This window comes from Acanthochromis polyacanthus, chromosome 10 (genome assembly GCF_021347895.1).
Source record: "Acanthochromis polyacanthus isolate Apoly-LR-REF ecotype Palm Island chromosome 10, KAUST_Apoly_ChrSc, whole genome shotgun sequence".
In the NCBI taxonomy this organism is placed as follows: Eukaryota; Metazoa; Chordata; class Actinopteri; family Pomacentridae; genus Acanthochromis; species Acanthochromis polyacanthus.
Genome location: NC_067122.1, coordinates 20,895,896 through 20,919,108, shown reverse-complemented (window position 1 = coordinate 20,919,108; position 23,213 = coordinate 20,895,896). Strand labels below are relative to the sequence as shown.

Sequence of the window (23,213 nt, the reverse complement as noted above, 5' to 3'; positions counted from 1 at the left end):
CACGGACTGATCAGCTAATAAATGAATCCAAAAATGATTCTTTATTTTTTAAGACTCTTTGGACATCTTTGACAATATAACTGTGCAAACACAAAACAAACCCTTCAAAATACCCTGTCCAGTTCAAGTACAACTTTGTCTTACCTACAAGTCCTGCAAATTTGTGAGACATAAGCTGTGACCTGTTCAATCATGTAAAATATTTGGATATGTTGTAAGAAGAAAGAAAAGCAGTTCAGCAGTATCAGGTTGCTTTAATTGCAAAATGTATTCCACCTAAGCTTGGCATCACGCTGCTCGCTTCCCTGCAAAAACCACCTATCTTTATCTTTGTTGCAGATTTTCACTTTTGGTTTGTTGAGTTCTCACCTGTGAATGTAACTGTCAGGCGAAGCGTGGATCCCGTCACCCTCCTCATGGTGGAAGCCTTCTACCACTTTTATTTGTTCTTCTGTGAACAAACAGATGATATAAGAGCACCAGTGAAACTCAGTGTGTTGTTTCTGGAAAACCCCACATGCCACCTCAACTTAGTCATGAAGAAAAAACAAAACAAAGATCATTCTGCCCATGAAATGTTCAATAAGTTCAGTCGAACTGAAGAAAACAGCAGTAAGGTCATCCCAAATAAAACTCCACTAGTGTTTACATCTGTCCACGAGAGATGAGCTTCATATCATGATGGATTGATTCCGGCCCTAATGAGCTGCAGTGGTTCGAGTCAAGTGAGAAAATAAATCATGTCAGAACAATCTGCTACTAATGTGAGAAAATGACACAAAATTGCCCTACTCATACTTAAAGGAAACAAGCAAAAAGCATTGAGTTTGTTTTCAAACTGTTCTCTTTAATGGTAACGCACACACACGCAATCTGAGGTGCAGATGCAGCTCACTCTGGAGGTATTTGATGCCTCGCTGCACCCGGACAGAGCAACAATGTCTGGCTCTTTTTGTTCCCGGTTCACCAGCATTCTGCCCACTAACAAACGGGTCACTGTGTGCAGCTTTTGCAACACGCTCGCTGGCAACAATGCTGCGTCCAAGCTATTCTAGAGCCGTGCTGAGCCATTAATTGGTTTTGGTGTAAACAAAAGTGAAAATGAGGGCATTCACATACGCCGCTGACAGAGGAGTGCACTTGCAGTTTTGAAAGGTTGCCATGGTTTTGGAATACTCATGGGATGTCCTGCGGTATACTGATGTCATATCGACGTCGCAGGTTTCAGCACCTACTGAGGTCACTGGAGCTCACCATCGTGCAATCAGTAACATTAACCACCGTTAACGGAGGCCTTAAAGTTCTAATTTCACAGTTACAGGTCAGAGGAAAAGATGGAAGAGGGGAGGGCTGGTTTGTTGTTATGTTTGGGATGGGGGTTAAAGCCTGCAGCACACAGACGTCTGGAAACAGTTAAGGATGGATCACAGGCCTCTACGCAAGAGGGTGGGAAAGAGAGAGAGGGCGGAAGAGAGAGTCTTGGGAAGAGCGAGGGTGGAGGAGGAAGAGAAGGAGTAAGCCAGTGGAAAAATTGCGAAATGTATCTTGAGAAATCTTGCCCCATTTAACATTTTTGCTTGATAAGCCACTCCAAATTTACAATCCCTATTTTAGGAAACTGGAGTATCTCTATGCATTATGCAATAAAACACAATACTACATTTCTCCATTTTATCTAGAACTGCTGTTTTTTCAGTTTTAGCCATTTAATCTTTACTGAATCTATCTAACTGTATCATGGTTTAACTGACTACATTTTCAAGTATAAAAGGAATCAATAATCTGATCTAAGCTGGTAGGGGTGGTGAGCTACAAAAAGTTCTGTGACCAGAACCAACTATTTAAACCAGATACTCACTGTCTCTCTAAATTAACTGCCTTTGGCACTTCCGCTCCCAAAACGAAAAGCTCAAAGCTCTTGAGTTGCTCCAAAAACATGACTGATCCATTTCCTCCCCCGCCTCCTGGTTCTAATAAAAAAGGCTTGACGGAGAAGCAGGCACTGCGAAACCGACTATTTTTTTCCCCTCTTCGTTGTACGCATGCACACATAAACATTCTCCCTGGCACATATTGCATGCTGCATGTATATACAGAACGCACATGCTCTGTTACAGCCCAGCCCCCTCCATCCTCCATATGCCACCAACACACAGAAACAGACCTCTCCCCGTTTCCCCTTTTTGTCACTGGTGTCTGTGTACAGTTCACGTTCCCACAGTATTACTCTGAAACTTTCCCAGGACCGCCGATACACTTGGGACCCTGCTGGTGATGACGGCAGGAGCGGCGGGGTCGCCTCATCCCTGGGGGCCCCGGCACTAAGCAGCGAGGGGTCCGTCCACTGAGGAAGCCGTACATCAGCGCTCAACAAGTACCAGCAGACCTCAGTGTCAGTGGCGATGACTTAGAGCGACGTGAGCCAAATGTAGTGACACCGAAGTCACGTGTCATTTGGTAAGCAAGACAACTAACAAACCGTACTCTGACTGGATGCTGATGCATGTCCGCTAAAAGAAGCCAAACTGCAACAGTAAGGGCTACTGCAGGATGTGAATCTACATCTAAGATGAAACAGCAGAAAACCGCCTTTGTTTAATAAGACCCTAGGTGTTTTTCAGGGTCTTTGAAAGGGGCGGAAAAATAATGTTTGGCTACTGCAACATGATAAGGTTTCATGTTGACCAATGGGGGACTATGAGTGGAGGCTTTTTTGAGGGAATCTGACCCTAAAAATGGGATGTACCTTTTAGGATCATGGGCTAAATGCAGCCAGACGACCTCTTCTACAATAGCAAACTATGCTAGAGGAGATTCAGGATTTAACAACATGCAACAGGAACATCAAAGTTGTAGCTTTGTGGGTGTGATTGTACACTTAGAGTGATTCAAAAAATGTCAGAAAAATAGATATCATTTGTGCAAGAAGGGAACAAACAATGTTATGGAGCGTTAAAAGGGTCAGGACACCTGTGAATCTGCCAAGAAGGTTTGGCAGCATTTCAGTGGTTTTAATAAAAACACTCGGTAGCATTGTGAGCCCTGAACCACAAGGTTGCTCTTTGTTTGAACCACAATAACAGCAGAGTCATTTACAGTAAGAGATGTCCGCAATGTCCATAAATTAAGTTGAGTCAAGTGGTTCTCAGTCAATGCACTTCTGTCGAGGACCTCAAACGATTTGAAAAACAATTCCATAAAGCAGATGTTTATTATTGTCTTTTTAATCTTTGAAATGAGATCCTGCATTCCTGCTGTAATCTTGGAGGTCTGACAAAAACAAACAGTGTTGTTGTGAGGGATGGCACAGTAATCACCGTGAAGGATGAATTGTTATCACTCTGTATGAGCTTTCCCACAGATGCTGGGAATTTGGTGGCTGATTGACCCTTCCCGGTTTTCATAAACAACCCTGCTACACTCAGAGTGTCACCAGCTAACGAGGAAAAATGTTGAAGTCGACATCAGCGGGATGCACGCAGCCCACGCTCTGCCTTAGGATACAGTGTGTAAACGCCAGTCCCTCAGCAGGCTGTAATGCCACTCCTGGGATTATCTATATATACTGTAGCTCCATGTTTCATTTACACATCTGGCAATGATAAAGCAGTCCTCAATGAGGTGGGAACTGCTGTAAGAACCGCATTTGCAGCCAACTGTTTGCTTGAGTGAATCCCAAGGGAGGAGAGCTTGCACTTGGAAAAAGGAGGAAAAAGTGTAATCTATAACAAAAGAGGGAACGTTTCCCAAAAAGCCTCCCGAAGTGCAGCTGGAGAGCGCCGACATCCTGTACGGGGAAATTTTCTGGCCTTATGTGGGTGTAAAACAGTGATGCATCACTGACACAGCAGACCATCACAACCACAAACCGAATACTTGCAGAGACAACAAGAGACGTCACAATGAGTTTAAAACCAACTGCACTGAAATTTCTACAAAGGGGGAAAGCGTCTTTAAATAACAAGCTGCACAGAAAAGACGTAAACTCTCAATCAGGAATGAGGGGAAAACAAAGTGCAAACAAAGAGAAAAAACAAGCAGGAAAACACAACTGAACTCAAGAACAGACCAATTAGACCAATGACAAAGCATGAACACGCCACAAGAAAACAGCACACAGCACCAGACAGTGGAAAAAACAGCTAAAGGAGCGTGCAGACGTACGGGTTCTAATTTATGGGAAACACCACATCAAAGCACAGAGTGGGACAGCAGAAGGAGTGCATACTCAGTCTTACATCACAGACGGTGATGTTTACTCTGCTGAAGTGTCCAGGAAGCCGTGATCTGCAAAACAAACATCTCCAATTTAACGGTCACTTCGTTCCAATGCAAACAATTATAGCTCAGATAAGACAGAATTTGATCTGTCACTAAGACTGAACTACTTTCTCGGACATTTACTCCATCGTACATGGAGCAGAATAAATGCACAGGCCATATTTGTCTTCTTAAGTTTTCATTTGTAGCAGGATGTCAGGCTTTTCGATGTATCTCTGACCAGCAGGACTTTGGCGAGCTATGTGGGAAAAAAATGACCCAGGGTGTCCTTGTTCAAACAAACCTCCATTTTTATCACCCATCTTGGACCGACCATCCCCCCTGAGGAGAACCTTCTGGTCCCTCGGCAGCAGACCCTCGATGAACTGTTCCCACTCCACGTCCACCACCTCCGTCATGACTAATACAAATACTATACATTACCAGAGCTGTAAAAATGACTAATAAACCCTAGGCTGAAGAAAAATTCAGCTGTGATCTCTGTGTGTAACTAGCAGGCTGTCAGAATACGTGAGTTATTGTAAGCAGGAAATGCTTAAGTATATCAATCTTCCTGCGGAGCCAGTGCTCATGTCAGATGGATTTTTCAGACTATAAAGGAAGACAGCAAGACTTCATACATCTTCATACATGTAGAAATATCCCTGCAATGCAAAATTGCTTTGATTTGCTTTGTTTAAACATTCCTGGTGCAGTATGTGGCGTCTAAAGCAACATTACTAGATTTTTTTGGCCACTTGGGGCCAGCAGAAACAAACTCTAAACACAACAGGTCTTCCTCAATTCCCGTACTCAGACAGTTCAAACTTGTCAAGTCACCTCGGGAGTCCTGACTCCTCAGGATGGGAGGAACATTTGCAATCTGAAGAGCAGTGATCTTGCTGACAACAGCAGCTCATCTGGGTTCTGATGATTACACAGGACGACTTACTGTACTGTGACATAACTCACAGGTCAACAAATAGGGAACACTGCAAGATTGACAGCAACATGGTGGCAGAAGAGATGCCAATTACTCAAAGGAAAAACTCATGTCCTCATTTTGTTCATATATGGCATATTCATTTATTTATTTCTGTGCCTCTGTGGACAAACGTGAATCAAACATCTACCTACAGACAAACTGGCAGCAACAAACATTTTTATTTCAAGTCTGAGATCAAATTTGGTTTCCCAGTAGAAATGATATTACTACATCTCAGAAAACACCTTAAAAATTTCAGAACTTAGTAACCTGACATAATAGCAGTCCTTGAATGAAAACTAAAATAGCTTGGATCAAAATCAGTAACCGACCTCACATCTCTTCCCACTGGCTTGCAGACCCTTGGGTCTGGCCCAAAGCATTCTCGTTAAAACAGGCACAGCAAAGATGCTTCCGGTTATTTGATCTGTACTCGGCTAGAAGCAGACGTTGAATTGTGAAGATATTTGCTGTGACTGGTGATGTTTAACGAGGCTGCAAAACAGAACTGCAGACAAGAGCGCAGACTGAGAAAGTCAAGCATCACCTCTGAGCTGATTTGTAAAGTTGGTTAGAAATCTGTTTTCTAATCCCTCTGCAAATATAAAACTAATACTCACTCTTCTTTTTGCTCTGTTTTTGGTCTCCACCACTGCCTCAGGGAAACGTCTGGTTCCATTATCTAAACCAACTAGTTATAAACATTGTTTTTTTTCTGCAATCTGCTGCTGAGCTGGTCGCGTGTAGTGAGTTTAAGAGCTTATTACTAAAAACAACAGTCTGCTGTGATAAAAAACAACCCTGATGATATGAAAAAATTACCCAAAACAGTAATGAAGTGGGTCAGAAAGCCAAAATAAAAATCAGAAAGACGCCACAGTGTTGGGTACAGCTTTAGGAAAAGAAGAGATAAGTGATAATTATCTGTGAGTTAAGTACAACTGATCACTCTTGTTGACATTTGACTCGTTTCTGTATTGGTCCATATATATCTATTGATTTTAGCAGCTTTAATAAAACGTGTAATTTTGACCTCATATCCTCTGACTCACTTCTGTCAAAACAATATAGATATCATACCCCACATATTTTTCCACTCCAGAACCTTTTGCGTCACAACATTTTTGGCATTTCTGGTGGAAGACTTTTGGGACATACTGAGGCAGTAGAGAGGTCTGCATTTGTTTTGACAATATGTGGCTGACAGAAGTAGTTTGTCAAAATCTGTGACTCCCTTGCAGTGACCCCGAGCTACATTTCACAGTTGCACAGCTGGACGATGAACTTCGAAAAGTTCTCAGTCTGACAGCAGCCACTTGTGTGGTGTAACTTAAGAGGCTAAAGCTGCACTGAAGCCATCTCAAGCTTGCATTATCAGCGCCAAAAAATCTACTATTACAGTTGCTCACAAACTCTTTTCAGCGTCTTTTGGTTTGGCATTTGAAACCAGTGCTTGTGAGGTCTTATCTGAGACACCAAAGTGATTGTGTACTCATGCTGAGGCAACACATGTTTGGGAAACTGCGGATTTTGGTTTGTTCCCTTTCAAACAGTGCTGTAAATGCTGTTTGTCGTGGTGGGGGAGGTGGGGTGTGTGTAAAGGGCTTCTGGGTAAAACTGATTTCTGTAGAATCACAACCTTGGATGTGGGAAGTGTTTGATATCAGTATAATCATGTAATTTTCTACTAATTTGGGAACCTAAACGACCAACAAGGGATATCGATATTTTAAGGAAAAAAAAAAAAACTCAAGCAGCATCTGTCATTGAAGTCATGTATTTGTACCCTAAGCAGTAAAATCTCGAGTTGCTACCAGTAAGAAGGTAATTTTATATGTGCCAGTCAGTTCAAATTGCTTTCTCAAAGGGGACACAGGTATATGCAACTTATGCAGACGGTGCAACACTCCTTTTTCCTGACACCTTTGCAAGAAAAGCTAGAGGGTATCAGATCTTCAGTCTCCTAAGAAATGAGTTGCACCTTCATATACATCCAGCCCCTCCACAGTTACACACCCCCAAAAAAGAAGGAAACTAAAACAGCTGAAAACAATTAGGACTGGCTGGTTTTCAATTGCATTTTCTAGGGAAAATTAGGAATAACAGTGACAGAAAATCACAATTCCAGGTGATCACTTATGCTATTTGTGCAGCTCTGGGAAAATGTTATCTTATGTAAAGTTTGCATATCTGATATTACCTTATAGATCTCTACTCTTGCAGAACCAGAACTTAGCAAAAATTCAGCTTGGTCTCTTTTTTGCTGAAATTTCTTATCTTGTAAAAGCAGCAGACTGTTTTTCTTTGTCCTCTTTTCCCACTCTGCACTGTATCACTAATTCCAGTGTGTTTGTGTTGGAGACTGGACAGCACAAACTCCAGAGAGCAAGCATGGTGCTTTGAAAGAATCTGATGGAGACCAAAATTTCCTGCTTCAAATCTGTATTGTTGCTTATGTAGTAAATTCAGAGAGGAGAGAGAAACAGCCAAATTCTTCACTGGAGCAAAAGTAGGAAACCACAACGTAAAAACATTCCATTACATGCCAAAGTTCTTAATTTTGCTTCAAACCCAAGGAATACTTTCATGTTTTGCGTGTATGTCCTTTCAAGGACAAAAGTGAATACTTCTGTTATCATGATTTCCAATAAGCATAGCTGCACTGAGATACTTATGAAAATGACCTGAGAACAACAGAATGTTTTCAGTTTAGGCCCTAAGAGCTGTCCTGATTGACTGCATCATGTTTCTACATGGCAAAGAACTGACAAAGAAATTCAAAAACATCACTGACCAACTCAACATCAGTGAAAACACCACTGCAGCAGTAATTGCGGTTTATAACGGACCATAGTATCATAAATCAGGGCTTCAGTGGCTCTCCTCCCCAAATGATGCCATGAAAAATGCAATTTTTACACAATATAGCCCTGAAAAAGCTGATGGACAAGACTTGGCAAAGGTGGAGATCAGTGGAAATCAGAGTTTCTATGACAGTTTTAGATAATCAAAAGGAAATTGTAACTCTGTGGATACTTTAAAGGGGAAAAAAACGTGCTTGGTCTTCAGCACAAAACCACAAAGCAGCATAAAAATAATCCTAATGAATAATACTAATGAGTACTGGGACACATTCTTTGGCTGGAAGAGCGAAATAAATTCTACTCAGGTGGAGTCCAGCATGTTTGGCAGGAACCTGGCCAGGACTACCACAATGACTGCATAGTCCTGACAGTGAAGCACAGAGATGGGAGTTTGATGACATGGATGATATTCAACATTGAAGTTAAACTTCAGTGGACAAAAGCAGGAAATGCTATTTATAGTCTTTAACACTCAGATTTTACTGACAGTTGCCTCCAAATATAAACAGACACTCTGTCATTCTGATGGAAATGTTGTTAAATCTTGATTCATAGAAACAAGGATGTGACAAAGTGGCAGTTTAATCTATGACAAAACATAATTCTTGAGCAGTCTACGTTTTTCTTTTTTAGAAGTTTTGCTTTCAAATGAAATGACTATTCATACCGTGGAATAAAAACTAGAAGCATATGATAGAAGAAGTACAATAAAGTACCATAAAATGGAAAATACTCCAATACAGTGCCTCAATATTGTACTTACGTGCAGTATATGAGTAAGTGTACTTAGTTTTTGTACTACCCCTTTAATGTGCTTAGATGACTTCTCAGTTGCTTGGCACTTTTCTTTGTGTTTTGTGTGACTTCCTTTCAAAACTCTAGTATTCTAACAATAGAAAATAAAGCATAATAAAATAAAATAAAATAAAATACACGTTTCCTGAACGATTCGTCCTGCAGGAGTGGCTTTGCTTCCTGGCTGAAGATGAGATGCAGCTGCCTGTCAGCTCTGTGTCAGTGGGTGGGAGGGAAAGAAGGAGGGAACAAGGGGGAGGCCAGATGAACGGGCAGCAGTACAGGATGCTTTATTGCAGCACCACTTAGTGCTTGTCATTGAAGCTTTAAGACTACAGTATAAAGTCTAAACACAACAATAAAGATGAAGTGACGTACAGTGGAGCACAACTCTCATAGTCATGCAAAGAAACAACAGCTCAGTAAAAAAGAATGAATGACAAATTATGAATCAAACTACAAGTGAGTGAGTCAGCAATCACCAGATATAAAACATGCACTCCTTAATCACTGCATTACTATTCATGCGTGCTCTAAATAAGTTTTTAAACTCTGTATTTCATCCAGACATAAACATTGTGACACTGGTTCTCAGATCTCGCTTGTTCGGCAGCTGTGTGTTCAGCTCATGGCATGAAGGATAAATCACAAGCGGACAGAATGAGATCAATGTGTTTCAGAACTTGCTGCCGAGCTCAAACTGTTACATATCGGCGCTCTGGAGCACATGTGAGCTGAATCAGACTCCTGGCATGTTTTCTGCATGGTCATAATGTGAAGCACATTTTCTCAAAGCGGCTGGCATGCAAAGAGCCCGGAGAGCCAGGAAACAGCTGATGACGAAGGATTAGGTCTGGGCCAGAGGAATGGAGCCGACTGGGCTGCACAGCATCAGGGGCCGGGGAGAAGAGCTGCAGTACATACCAGCAGCCTGACGCACAGGCAGGAAAATCCCCACTGATCAGAAGAGAAATTAAACTTCACTATGTTTTGCAAATCTTGCTGTGAAGAACTGTCAGATCACATCTACTCTTTTTAAGTAGATGCCGTGAAACACTGAGCAGAAACATTCAGCCGGCGGTAGAACTATGAAATGAATGCAACAGAGTCTAATACCGTTGATGGTAAAAGTATGACATGCATGCAGCTTTCCAGCACTTCATCTACAACAACAGAACTAAGACAATGCCTGGACCGAAATATCCACCGAGCCAGAGAGGATCAGAAACTTCAAAAGGAACCTTCTATATGTAGAGGAGGAGAACAGCATGCACGAAACACATGCCAGCAATGTTTAGATTACAACCTTTGCTAATGCAAACACTCTCATATCAAGAAGGTCATCTGTATACTGAAGATTGATGTGCAGTTAAGCAACCCAACAACTTAAATACCGCAGCAGCCATACATGGCAGGGAAGTGGGGAGGCTTTCAGGTGCAAGACATATGGCAAATTAGAGCGAAAAGACATGCATGCCACATGTGTCCCAGCCATGAAACAGCTCACAGAGTCGTAATGTAACTCACTGCAGGTACTAAAAGCTTCCCCTGTGATGAATGTGAAGAGATCATTCAACAGGTTGTTTATGTCCGTGTTCCTCAGGCGGTGTGTGAGAGGTCTGTGCTGGGAAAAGTGTGACCAAAGCATAAAGCTATCCATTTCGGCTGGTGTGTGTTATCACTCAAAGGAAATCCATCCAGCGCTAAAGAGGATGCTGGTGACAGTGAGCGACGCCACGTCTGATAATAATGCACAGCCGTGGTCTTTTCAGCGAGCACTGCGGAGAAGATTGATTCTGTTAGGGCCATTCACAGGGGAGGAAAGAGACCGATGGTTTAGCGTTGAGGACCGTCAGTTCACTCAGGGTGACTGAAGAGGGCTGTATAAACAAGCCCTTTAGCAATGAAGCACAAAGTGGAGCGCATACAAACAACTTGCACTATAAAGTCCAGTGTGTGTGTGTTTGTGTGTGTGTGTGTGTGTGTGTATTGAAGACCCTGGGACACCTTGTCAAACGTGTTCTCATAGTGAGAACGTAAACAGTGTTAAAGTTGTGTAAAGAGTAAAGGAGTGTCTGTGTACAGAGATGCAAGCCATCACCATACTGATGTTTGAACAGGTTGCTCATTCTCTTCCACATTGTAATGCCTGGTGTGTACACATTCAAGTACGCGGGTGACAAATCCCACCAACAGAGACACATTAACTAGCAGCAACATCACACAACAAAACAGAGTTTAGGCTTGTCCAGATTGACTTGTATCAAATCATCTTTTTGATTTAATTTCAGAAAGCTACATGAACTTTGAGTGCAGTGTTATGAAGGATGAAGTACATCCTCTCTGTGTCAGATGGCTGTGAAATGAAATCTGTCACAGTGGGCCAAGTGAATTGTCACCACTTTGTACAGCACATCTTCACTTCTGCCAGCAGCTGCCGGGCAGCCGTGACTAACAGTGAAAATCCTTGACAGTGACAGAGAAGCAACACCTCTTACCTTCAGGCTGATCCTAGAAGCAGAGACGAGTCTCCTCTCTCTGTCCGAGGAGGTTGGTGGGCCAACAGAAGGAAATCAGAGGAGAAGTTTCCCGCTGGTTGTCTCGACAGGGGCCGCTGCTTCAAATGTATAGATCCCTCAGATGTTCAGAGTCTGAGGTTAATCTCTGCTGTCCCAGGAGTCTGTTGGAGGAGGTACCGCACTGAGCCCGGCTGTTTGTTTAGTCAAATCACAGCACCATGGGGGTCTCTCTCTCTCTCTCTCTCTCTCTCTCTCATATGTAGAAAAAAAGCCTGCCCAGCACTCAGAAAGAAAGAAAAAAAAATGATCCCAATGAAGAAACACACATACACACTCCTTCCCTGACAGATTCACACAGAGCAGAGTGTCAGTGGTCCGGCCCTTCTGAGGCTGAGCAGAGAAAGGGAGGGAATAGTGAGCAAAAAAAAAAGGCAGGAGAGGCAAGTTTCAAAAAATAAGTGAGCGAAGAGAACAGACGAGAGGGGGGAAAACTTCAAAATACAGATCAAGTTCTGCTTGTTGTTCTTAGGTAGCAGCTCAGAGGTCTCAAACTGGAGTGATTTGTTTATGAATGGAGCGGCGAGCAACTGGAGGTGAACTGAGACAGTCTCTATTGGCAACAGCAATCTGGACCGCATCTAACCCCTCCATAAAACAACAAACACAATAAAAAGGGAAAGAGAAAGAGTGAGAGAGTGAGTGAGAGGGCCAGGAAAGGGAAAAAAAAAAGGTTTTGGCAGAGCTTATGGTAGCCTGCTTTGGAAACAAACATGGAAGTCTCAGTTTCTCAGGAAAAATAACCTCACTTACATAATCACACAGCTAGATTCAGGTGTAGAAGCTGGTAAACAAAGTTAGTTTTCCTATAAGTTACATATATTTTTCTAGCATGTTTAAATTTCTTTTCCATCATTTCCAAAGTTCAGCGCCTCCCACTGTCCTCACCCCTCCTTCTGCCTCTTCTCTCTGCTCTTTCATCCTGCCTCTCTTTCAAACACATGCACACCATGCAAATATGTCTGCGCTCAATATTGGCTCTCTTCCTAATTTCATCCTTTCCCAGGATATGAGGGGACGGCTTGAAATTCAAAATGGGACCCTGCAGCTGACGAGGGCCTTTTCTCTCCAACAAAGCGAGCCGGCGCAGACAGAGGAGGAGAGGAGGGAAGAGGGGCTAAATTGGACAGTAACATGTTCTCCTCTAATTGTGAGGGTAAAACTAAAAGCCCTGCTAGCAGTAATTAGAGAGCCAGTTAAGCTCCTGGTTATTAGATAGGAGGGGAGCAACACCACGCGGGATAGTCCCACCTTAACGTCTAGCCAAATCTACCCACGTAGATCACACTTCTTGAGATAAATCTGTTCTTAACCCACCAACTTGACCCCATGAATCCACTCCTCTGTGTCTGACTGCTATGAAAATGTAGGCACGAGAGATTAAAGGTAGTAATGCAGCAATTAAACACAACTGTCACATATGCAAATACTCCTCCACACACAATCCTTTATCTGCTGGAGATAACTCACACGCTGTCTAAACATCCTGCAGCTTCCTGTGCAGCTCCAACAGGACATACTGGATGGCAACGCCGAAAGTTTAGGAATCTTAGGAGGTCTTTGCATTTTATTACCATTTATAATTTTGCGCATGTTGCGAGAGAATAGAGTGTCACAGAGATGCACAACAAAGGGTGTCTATTGCTTTTATATTTGGCAGCAGTCCTTGTTTATTCCCACAGCTTGACAGAGCGGCGCAGCTCTTAACAAACTGGACTCCAAGATGTTCTGTTGCAACAATCCAGAGTCTATTGAGCTTTTCTGAGCAGCTAAAGAGCGGATTCTCTGGGGCTGGAGTGCAACTAGTGCAACCACACTAATGCTGTGGCAAGTTTGTTGTTTTGCTGGGGTTCAGATAAGGCCAGGAGTTATCGAGGCCCCATGTGGAGGCCCCTAGTAGGGGGCAGGGAGGTAAAGACAGGAAGCACCGTCACTGAGGCCTGGACCTGCAGCTGAACCTAACAGACCTCTGGTAGATGAAGACGGATGAAGCAATACAGTTTTTGATCCGGGGCCACGTCTATTTCAAGTTGTGCGGATAACAGATTTGCGAGTCTCAAGGCTCCTCAGGGTTTTTTTCAGATGACATCATTAAGGGCTAAACTTAAAAATGAGCTGCAAATAAAGAACAACAACAGCAACAGTCGTTACCATAACCACTCAGAAACAATGCAATCTAAATAGTATGAGGCAGAAGAAATTAAATTTAGAGCTGAAACCATTAGCCAATAACAGCTTAGCAGAATCAGCCACAACTCTGATAAATTAAGTGTAAAGAGTTTCCTTTTGTCTTTGTCTAATGTGATAGTAAATAGAGCAACTTTGCATTTCGGGCATCTCGTCTTCGAGTTGAAAGAATGATTATAGGATTTTTCTTACAGTTTAAAGAAAATACAAATTATCAAGAAAATAACAAGCAGCTTAATTGACAATATACAGTATGTAATCAGTAGTTACAGTCCAAATCAACGACAACATCCCAAAAGAGAATACAAGATGAGCAGGAGAAAGTACAAAACACTGACCGTATAATCACAGAGATGCTGGAGTCTGACCTGGAACCATCCTCATCCCCTCGCTGCACTCACATCCTGTCTGCCTTTTACTGCATGCAAAGAAACACAACGCTGATAAAAAGGAGAGCAACTGAAATAGGGGACAAACAACAGAAGGATAGTATGTAATATTAGCATGAGGTCAGTGTGTGGTTGATCAGCTGAATTCAGGCTGAGCTGACTCAGCTGTAATGAAGGTTTTAAGATAGTTCACTTCTCGCCTTGTTTAATGAAGACATGCTGAGAGAAGATACAGATGTCACAATCTATAAAAAAACACTTGTGGGTGCTGAGTCCTGCTTGTTGTATGGTATTTAAATAACTTCGATATGCAGCTGCCATGAGGAAGCGGAACCTTCTGTCATTTGCAGGCTTTATGTGGAGTGAGAGTAAAAGATGAAGCGCCTGAACAGCAGCTCCTTCTACAACACATGTGAGCTTTTAGAAATGGTAAACAGAGGACAGGCCTCTTATTAGTTCCCCCTCAGTGCACTTCAACATAAGAAACATGCTGCACTATTTAAAGTGAATCTCTACATATAGGATCGTCCCCATAAAGTAACCCCTCATTGAGATAAACACTGAAGATTTACACATCCCACCTCAGGTTGTCATTTTTGGCACACGGCGGCAGATATGTGCCTGATGCTTTGACTGCAAGGTTCTTTTTTGAGGTCATATTGTTTAAATATATTTTTGGTGCAAGATTTAAAGCTACGTGAGGCAATCTGACTCTCCAGCTTGTACATGAGGTGATGTTTATGATGTTTATGTTGCACTTTCCTTAATGTTCAGCCCAGTAGCACTTTCATCTCCATTAAAATGTTTCATACAAACAGCTGGTAGATGATGTAGCTGATAACGCCTGTTTTGACCAAGATAGTGGCATGAATCTTTTATGAAGGTTTTATATATTCAGATGTAGGCAAACACATAAACAAACTTCATGAGTGGGATTCTCAGCATAAAGCACGATGTCACTTGAACCTGGAAAAGACACAAATCCTGCAACAGGTGGGATGATGAATGAACTTTGTACATCTTTTCGGGGAGCAACAAATGGTTTTTGAAGAACTCAAGACCGGTAAAATTATCTGCGATTATTCAGATTTTTGCTGCCCTCATGTGGTTGTTATATGACATGGTGGACAATAAACCCACTGACTTGTACCTTTCTGCTTGTGGACTGAAAACTTCATGTGAATGGTCTGTATTTGCATTTCTGTGTTAGACAAACACTGCAGCAGACTTTACATGGTAGAATATATGCAGGATGCTTTTGCTTTTTCCGAGATACCTCAACTAATATCAACGACAACAACTCACAGAAGACTCATTTTCTCTTGAATTTGTCATCCAGCTCCTTCACCTTACTGTCACACCATAAAGGAAAACAAAACAAAAAAACAATTTTAAAATCAGTCCTCCTCATGTTTGAACCATTATCTTATGGAAAGTTTTCTTGGACCTGTACATTTTGAAGTGTGTATTAAACTCAACAACATATAATTTCTTGAAAATCATTTCCACATTAATAATACAGCTGTATGATTTACATGCTTGCTCATACAACAACCATGAAATAATAACACTAATACTTAAACACAATGTGTATCATGAAGGCAGGGCCATTAATACATCAGAGAGCAGTGTGTCATGTTCTGTTCTGTGTCTACTGCTCATACACAAAATTTGAGGTCATTTCAACAAGAACTGCCAAAATTATTGGCCTGCGAAATGAATGATGTCAATTTTTTTGGGACACCCTGTATATCAGGCAGGCACGGCCATATCCACAACTAAGGATAAGTCAGTCATGTTCTCTGTCATAGATAGTGCCCTGCTACTTTTACAAGTATCTATACACATATTTGGACGTTTGGAAGTTTTCAAAAACAAAACAAATTGCAGTTATGGTGATTTTAGCACACATAGGCTGACAGTGCAGAAAAACAACTAGAAACTCTGTTAGAAAGTATCCTGGAAGTTAAATAAAATTAATAAATGTGCATTTGTGCCTGTGTGTTTTTTTGCACTCATGGCATGCATGGGTTTTAATTAAAATTTTAGATTTACAACTTTCAAATTCAGATTACAGCTAGGAGCTATTCCGTGCCCAGTGCCAGACTTTTTCCTTTTATAACTTTTCCACTACTGCTGCCCGTCAGATTTACAGTCAATCACATGAGCCCTGTAAACATGAGCGCACATAATGGCCTTATCAAACAACTATCCATCGGTCACAATAGTACAACATTGGGGGCAATGTCCTGCGCTCGCCAAGAAGAGCAGCCAGGTGGGTCTCAGGTAAGGCGTGACGTCACGGTGATACTTTTGAACTCCCAGGCAGTAAATCTATAAAGGTGTGTAGTCTGACTGCACAGGTAGCCAGTAATAAGTCTTATCCTTAGGCTGAAGTGGAAACAGAGCGCCAGAGCCCGCTTGGAATAACCGGCTTAACATGCGCACGGAGGTTTGATTCACCGAGGTCTGCTAGAGAGTCACCCCAGCGGTCGAACGAGGTCACCGGCATGTACCCCAACCCTCAGTCGGTGAGACACCCGGCTCAGGCGCTGCCCCTGAACAGTCAGTACATCTCACCTTCGTATGACTTCGCCGGGTATCATCATCACGTCTCTGGAGTCGGTGACTTGTCAGCCAGCGCCTGGAGCTCCGTGTACGGCACCCGGGAGGAGTATCCGTACAGCTTCGCGGGTTCGAGCCCCAGCGCCCCCCAGATCCCCTTTACCGCTCCGGAACTGAGCGGGACCCCTTCTGCAGCTGGCGAGGGGTCCTTCACCCCGTACAGCTTCATCCCCGGGCAGGACCACTTCAGCTCCAGGAGGAGGCCCCATGACTCCACCAGACAGGCACTTTCAGGTGACTTACTCCTCACACTTACACCGCATCTTTTAAGGAAATAATGCTAAACACTTGCATGTGACCAATCCCTAAATGATAATTATACTTTTCTTTGAAGTGTATCAGTGCGAACGCACATATTCTAGTTTATCTAGAGGCTGATCACATATCAGATACTTTAAATGTCAGCAGGAAAAGCCCTCTCTTGAAAACACTCACTTTATGCTTGAAGATGCTCAAACAAACGCTTCAGTTTGTTTTTAGATAGAATCCACATGACAAACCAAACTTTAAACAGTTGAACGGACTTATCATACATGTTAAAACACACATTCAAAAAGAGGAACGGTTTCAACATGTGCAAAGAGTAAATTCAGACTGACTGCACACACACATTCATCAAGCTGTTCACCTCTCCCTTCCGCCAGCGAGATGTCAATGCAAAGCTAACAGTGGAGGCCGTGAAGTCTGCACAAGTGTCATTCCCCACCCTCTCTGTCCACTGGGTGGGTGTAAGCCGAAGATAACACCGGCAGTGCAGGAAGTCTGCAGATGCCAAACCAAAACTTCCACTGAGCCGAGGGCCTTACCCATGTCTGTGTGTTTGTGTGCCTCGATCGATGCCGTCACATGCTCAGATTTTCCAATCAATAACTCTGACTCAGTTTCTTACGTGTGTGAACATGTGTGTCAATGAATAGCTGCCTGTGTAAACACCTATGTAAACACCACTGAGAGTGATAAGAGAAAGCCACTGATGCAATGCAGTGGGGAGTCTTTACATTGGTTATAACCAGCGTGATTAATAGAATTGATGAGGCTTTAAGTGGCGCCTGGACTTGAACGTGGCACCAGACATCTGTTTGGAGACAGCACAGCTCTGCATGTGACTCACTAACATATTATTGGCCTGTTTGTATTGCAGGAAACACACATACACAGAAAACACACCCATTTACTTCCATTGAGCCGGGAAATCATCCCAGCTTGTGTTCATATTTTCATTAATTCTAGGATGTTTTGTGTGATTTAGGAGGGAAGACTCGCACTAAAGACAAGTACAGGGTTGTGTACACTGACCACCAACGGATGGAGCTGGAGAAGGAGTTTCAGTACAACCGCTACATCACCATGAGGAGGAAGTCGGAGCTGTCAGTGGCACTCAGCCTCTCTGAGAGACAGGTTGGTTTGATAGTTGACTTGTTGTGCTTTCAAAAGAAAAATCGCAGTTACCTAGATTCTACCACAATCAACAGAATATGTGGCAAGTACAGGCACATTTAAACCACAAAGCGCTTCACAACAACATCAGTAGCAGTCAAAGCAACAAATGACACACAGAGAGAGGTGAGAGGACTAGAAGTAGAGAGGAGAAAATGAAGGGAAAAAGTGCACAAAGGCTTGCAGTGCAGGTGAGAATGTAATGAATGTGAAGAAAAGAGCAGCCCAAATGCTATCATTATGAGAAGATGGCGAATGTAAGGGTAGTTTCCTTAGTTACTTAAAATACTTCATTCAAAAACACCAGCTGGCTTCATCTTCATCACATACTGTATTTTTACTGCCGACGTCATCCGCAGAAGAAAATCGCATCAGAAAAACCACGTGAGCGTTGTAGCTGTCAAACCCCAGAGTGTGCTCCACTGAAGAAGAGCATGTGTTCTGACCTATGACATTCATTTATCAGAATCAAATGGGTTATTTCTTCTTTCAAAACTTTCTTAAGTTTCCCTTCTAGTATTCGGCACAGACATTGTTCTTTTCAGGAGGGAGTTCAGTTAAATTCATTTTTTTTTATATAGCGGCAATTACAATTCAGATTGTCTCAAGATGCTTTACAGAACCCATATGCCTCAATTAGAGTGTTAAGGAGGATATCTGCAAATTAAAGATAATTGTGTATGATTTGTAGGCAGAATATTGAAATTTGTGGCAGTTTTGCGTAGAATCTCACTGGGTTTTATGCTTTTGAATTTGTTCACAAAAACACAAAGTGGTTAGGTTGTATGTTAACATGGGATTTACATTGTTTATATTTTACTGATTTGGGAAACTTGCTACTCAAATACAGACTTTGGCACAGTAACTTTGGTCCATGCAGGTGCGTATTTCTCTTATAGGTAAATTTACAGCTAATGTTCACACAGCACACATTAGCAGAATGTTCTTCAACAATCCCACTCTCCAGGAGCCAGCTTTAGCAGAAGACGTCTACAAACCATAAGGTTTTGTGGCCAAACACTTTAGTGTTGATGGTATATCACCCACTCTTGCTGACATAATGCTGTTATTGTTGCTGTTGTTTCTCCCGTCTGATCATTTAGCTTGTTAAACCCACAGCTGAGTGCTGAGCGGCTGCTACACCCAGTTTGGGTGCGTGAAATGTGGTTGCTAGGGAAAGTTTGAGATTGCAAAACTTAAGCAGAAGTAGATGAAGCAGAACAAGAGCCAGTTCCCACAAAATGCAAAGTCATTGCAGTTGGTGCCAGTGTACAAATGTGCAAGACATAAAGGAAGTTATCTACAATTTGAAAATTTTCTTATTGATATCTTGTCTTTTTGTGCATCAGGTGAAGATCTGGTTTCAAAACCGCCGTGCCAAAGAGAGGAAGATCACCAAGAAGAGGCTGCAGCAATCCCAGCAGGCTTCCACAACTACTCCTACTCCACCAGTGCTGGGTGGAGTCGCCGACGCCCACCACACCACCAGCCCCAGGAGCGACGTTTTGTCAGATATAAAATCAGAGGAATACTAGGTGGATCTCACATTGAGGACTGATACAGTACCTGATATGTAAATAGTGTTTGTTTTTGTTGTTTTTTTACCACAGAATGAATGAAGGTGATTCACATTGACATGGTGTTTTAATGCTGCACCTCGTCCACTTTACAAAGACAAGCACCACATGTCTGTCACACTGATCATGTTTAGCAGACATTTACCAATCACTGAGTTACTGTAAATCATTTTCAACATCACGCTACAGTTTAAAGTGTTACCAATGAAGAGCATGTGTCAACTTTAAGAACTGTTAAGGACAGTGAAATGTCCCCTTTAGAACTTCCCTCTATAATGTAAAGAGGGAAAGATGCTGAAATTTCTCAAACTGTTGCTGAAAAGAGCAACAGTGCACATTAAGGTGTAGTCAAGTTTCTGCTACTTGAGTAAGAGAAGAAGATTAGCGTGTCTTTCTCTCTCTCTATTTGCGCTGTGCATGGGGGAATATGTAGGAAATAAATAGGAATAATGCAGATCCAGTTATATCAAAACATAGCCCCACCTATTACTTACTTTGTTAGGGAAGTAAAATGGCACTAATGTGTGCGTTTATGGCAACTTGCATTTGCAGGAAATCGAAACAGAGTGTGTTTCTGGTAATGAAAGAAGGGAAGAAATCATAAACAATGGTTTTAAAGTTCTATCTGTTGAAATATTGATGTAGGATATGTCATGGAAATGTATCATTCAAAAACTGTGCACCAATGGGTTTCAGCTCAGAAGGCAGCTGTATATAGCATAAGTGATGGGGTGAAAGCACAGAAATGATAACAAATACTAAGAAACAGCAAGGGGACTTTGACTTAAAAGTATTTTTTTTTATTTTGGTTTTAGCTACAACACTGTGATAACAACAAAAATAAAAAAAAAAAAAAAAAAAAAACAGAACAACATGCTAACAAAAAACTGACCATGGAGTAAGATGTTCAGACAGCGGGGTTAAGCCACATCCTGAAAAACAGTTGCAGATTGCTCAACCACATGACTCGTGATATGTAGTCATTATGCCGCTTAACCCAGACATTCAGCCTCCTCACGAACCTGGAAGACTATTTTAAGTGAAGAAAGCCCCTGCTGCTCTAGTTTTTTGAGACTTACTGTCTCTATTTGTGAAATGTTAATGTATGCGCTATACATGTGATAAAAATTGGCCCACTTTGACATGTTCCTCTTGTCTTCTTTCAAGGGGAGAAAGAAGAAGTGGTGTGCAAAAATTAACACTGGGGGTTAACAGTTTATTTTTTAAATAATCCACTGAACCACCAACTTAGTGCAATGTACGCAGTTATGTGATCAGTGTTTGCAGAGAGAGAATGCCCACTCTTGATAGTTTGTGATGGTTTACAAACTGCACAGTATATGAAAAGCAGCTCAGCACGGAGGTTTTATTGATCGAGTTATATTTTGTGTTCATTAGCGTGGACCAAAGGAACAAGCTGTGGGTCCATCCGCCGCAAGTTTCTGAAACATTTCCGCAGAGAAAAACGTCCTGTTTACTAATGAAGAAATGCACCGATAGAATAAAGCCCTCCCACCATTAAGTACGTTCATGTAATGACATTATGGTCTAAGATGACTTCAATCGTGTATCATTCACTTCTATTAAATTCTAAAGTAATACAGGTCATACTGCTGTCTTTTAACTTTGCATTTCTTTATATACATATTGTCTTGCATTAAACAGCTGTATGAATGTGACACAACAAGTGAATACAACTATTTGAAATCAAACTATTTTCTTGTTTCGAAGTCAAAACTCTTTTATCTAAAGGCTCTCCTCAGTCAAAAGCGGGCATGCTCATAATCAAGGAACTGGCACCAGTTTTGTTTTTATAGTTCAATACCTTTGGCATGGTGAGGTAGGATCACGTGAAAATCTCAAGACATTTATAAAATCACCTGGCTTTCATGTGCAAAAAATAAATGATTAATTGTGGCTCCAAGAATCAAGAGTTAACATGGAAGAGTCGAATCTCTTTAGATTACTTATATGTCACACACATCGAAAGAGCCAAAATAATACTGAACAGTTTGATGCCCATTTCATTACAAAGTGGTCGTGACAGACAGGTCAGATGAGCAGGTTGAGGCAAGGAGGATCTCAGGTGGTTGTTTAAGGACACTGCAACTATCATGGATCATAAAAGCCAATTTTATGGCACTGTATTCGTGACTCAGCTGAATAACAGTTAGAGGGTTATAAACCTTTAACCCCAAACTATTAAATCAAACAGGCAGCCTTCGTTTTTGATTAAACCCACGCCGAGTAAACATCGAAACGTCTCAGGTCGAATTCAAGCACAGGATGTCACAAACTAAACAACAGGAAAATATCAAAAAATTGAAAATAAAAGGCATTTTAAGGCATTTTAACAACGCAGTAAGATATGTTAATGCAGAAAAAGAAGAAGTACTGCAACAGAGGAACTGGAATATGTATAAATCACATAGACAAATGTGCATCTACTGTTCTGCAGTGTCATTTTGCTGACGCTTTTATCCAAAGTGACCAACATCTGAGAGTAGATACAACATGAGATAGGTGGGCAAGGCAGCACTAAGGACCTTACCTAAGGGTCCTCACTGGATAGCTGCTCCCTGACCAGGATTTGAACGACTGAACTCTTGTGAAAAAGTCAGGGCTGTTAGTTACTGCTTGTCATACAGTGTAATTTTATTTAGAAAGTGAGTGTGAGGTCCAAAGGTTTACTCATACCCTGCTGACCGGGTTGACGCCCACGCCAAAAGGCAGATGATTTAACCTGCATCACTTTACAGCACTGACCATATAAAAAGTCTCCAAAGTGTTCACTATGAGTTGCTCTGTGCGTGCACATATCTGAGAGTCAAGAGTTTAACTTAACAAGTTACTTGATGCAAGAGACTGTATTCCACTAGCTGCTGCCCTTTCTCACCGAGCTGTTTGTCTCTTACGATCTTCAGAGTCGTAGCATGCAAGACACGAAGTGGTTACGTTTATAAAAGGTTGGTTCTTGAGAAGCGGAAGGAACAAAGTGGGAAGTTGATCTATGTGATATCTGTGGTTTCATGTTCTTGTAAGTATGTGTTGAGAAAGTGCCACCAAAAATAGGTAACATGTCTGAGTGCAAGTTTTCTAAAACATAATAATTTCACAGTTTTATATGATGAGAGCACGGTTTCATTTAGATACTTATGTCTTTGCGAATAAACCAGTCTCTGCAATTTCAAGATTCTAAATTTTTCCTTCTTACATGTTCAGACTATTAAACCTTTGAATTGTAAAACTCACCTAAAAGTCATATTTGCCTGAGAAAGATACTGGAATCTTATACAAAAGTATGTCCCTCTGTTTTATTGGTTGTGTTTCACCATTTATTCCTCATTCATCTGCACAACCTGACAATGTATCTACAGATTTCATATTGATCCAATAGTGGTGCAGTTTTATTTCAGGTTATAATAACATCCCTAATCATGAAGCTTTTTGTTTGCTGAGTAATTGTTGGTTAAAACTAAATCATAAATGTCAAAAGGCTTTTGTTTAATCAGCTTTCT

The 23,213-nt window shown here is 41.7% G+C and overlaps 2 protein-coding genes across 3 annotated transcripts in view; one reads left to right on the top strand and one right to left on the bottom strand.

Annotated features, from left to right (window-relative positions):
* The window catches only part of pdgfrb (platelet-derived growth factor receptor, beta polypeptide), a 32,178-nt gene extending 20,194 nt beyond the window's left edge, over positions 1 to 11,984 (bottom strand). The window contains exons 1-3 of one of the 2 annotated variants that reach the window (XM_051954739.1): positions 11,403 to 11,984; positions 4,239 to 4,287; positions 370 to 451 (exon numbers count right to left, since the gene is read on the bottom strand). In XM_051954739.1, the coding sequence (XP_051810699.1) occupies positions 370 to 418 (49 nt within the window). In that variant the 5' untranslated portion in view covers positions 419 to 451; positions 4,239 to 4,287; positions 11,403 to 11,984. The remainder of the gene's footprint in view (positions 1 to 369; positions 452 to 4,238; positions 4,288 to 11,402) is intronic. The other variant, XM_022189490.2, reaches the window with a different exon arrangement.
* A 4,582-nt stretch (positions 11,985 to 16,566) lies between these two features.
* cdx1a (caudal type homeobox 1a) lies at positions 16,567 to 20,564 on the top strand. Its single transcript, XM_022189489.2, has 3 exons — positions 16,567 to 16,915; positions 17,931 to 18,079; positions 19,468 to 20,564. The coding sequence occupies exons 1-3, from the start codon at positions 16,567 to 16,569 to the stop codon at positions 19,651 to 19,653; spliced, it is 684 nt and encodes a 227-aa protein (XP_022045181.2). The 3' UTR covers positions 19,654 to 20,564.
* The last annotated feature ends 2,649 nt before the right edge of the window (positions 20,565 to 23,213 follow it).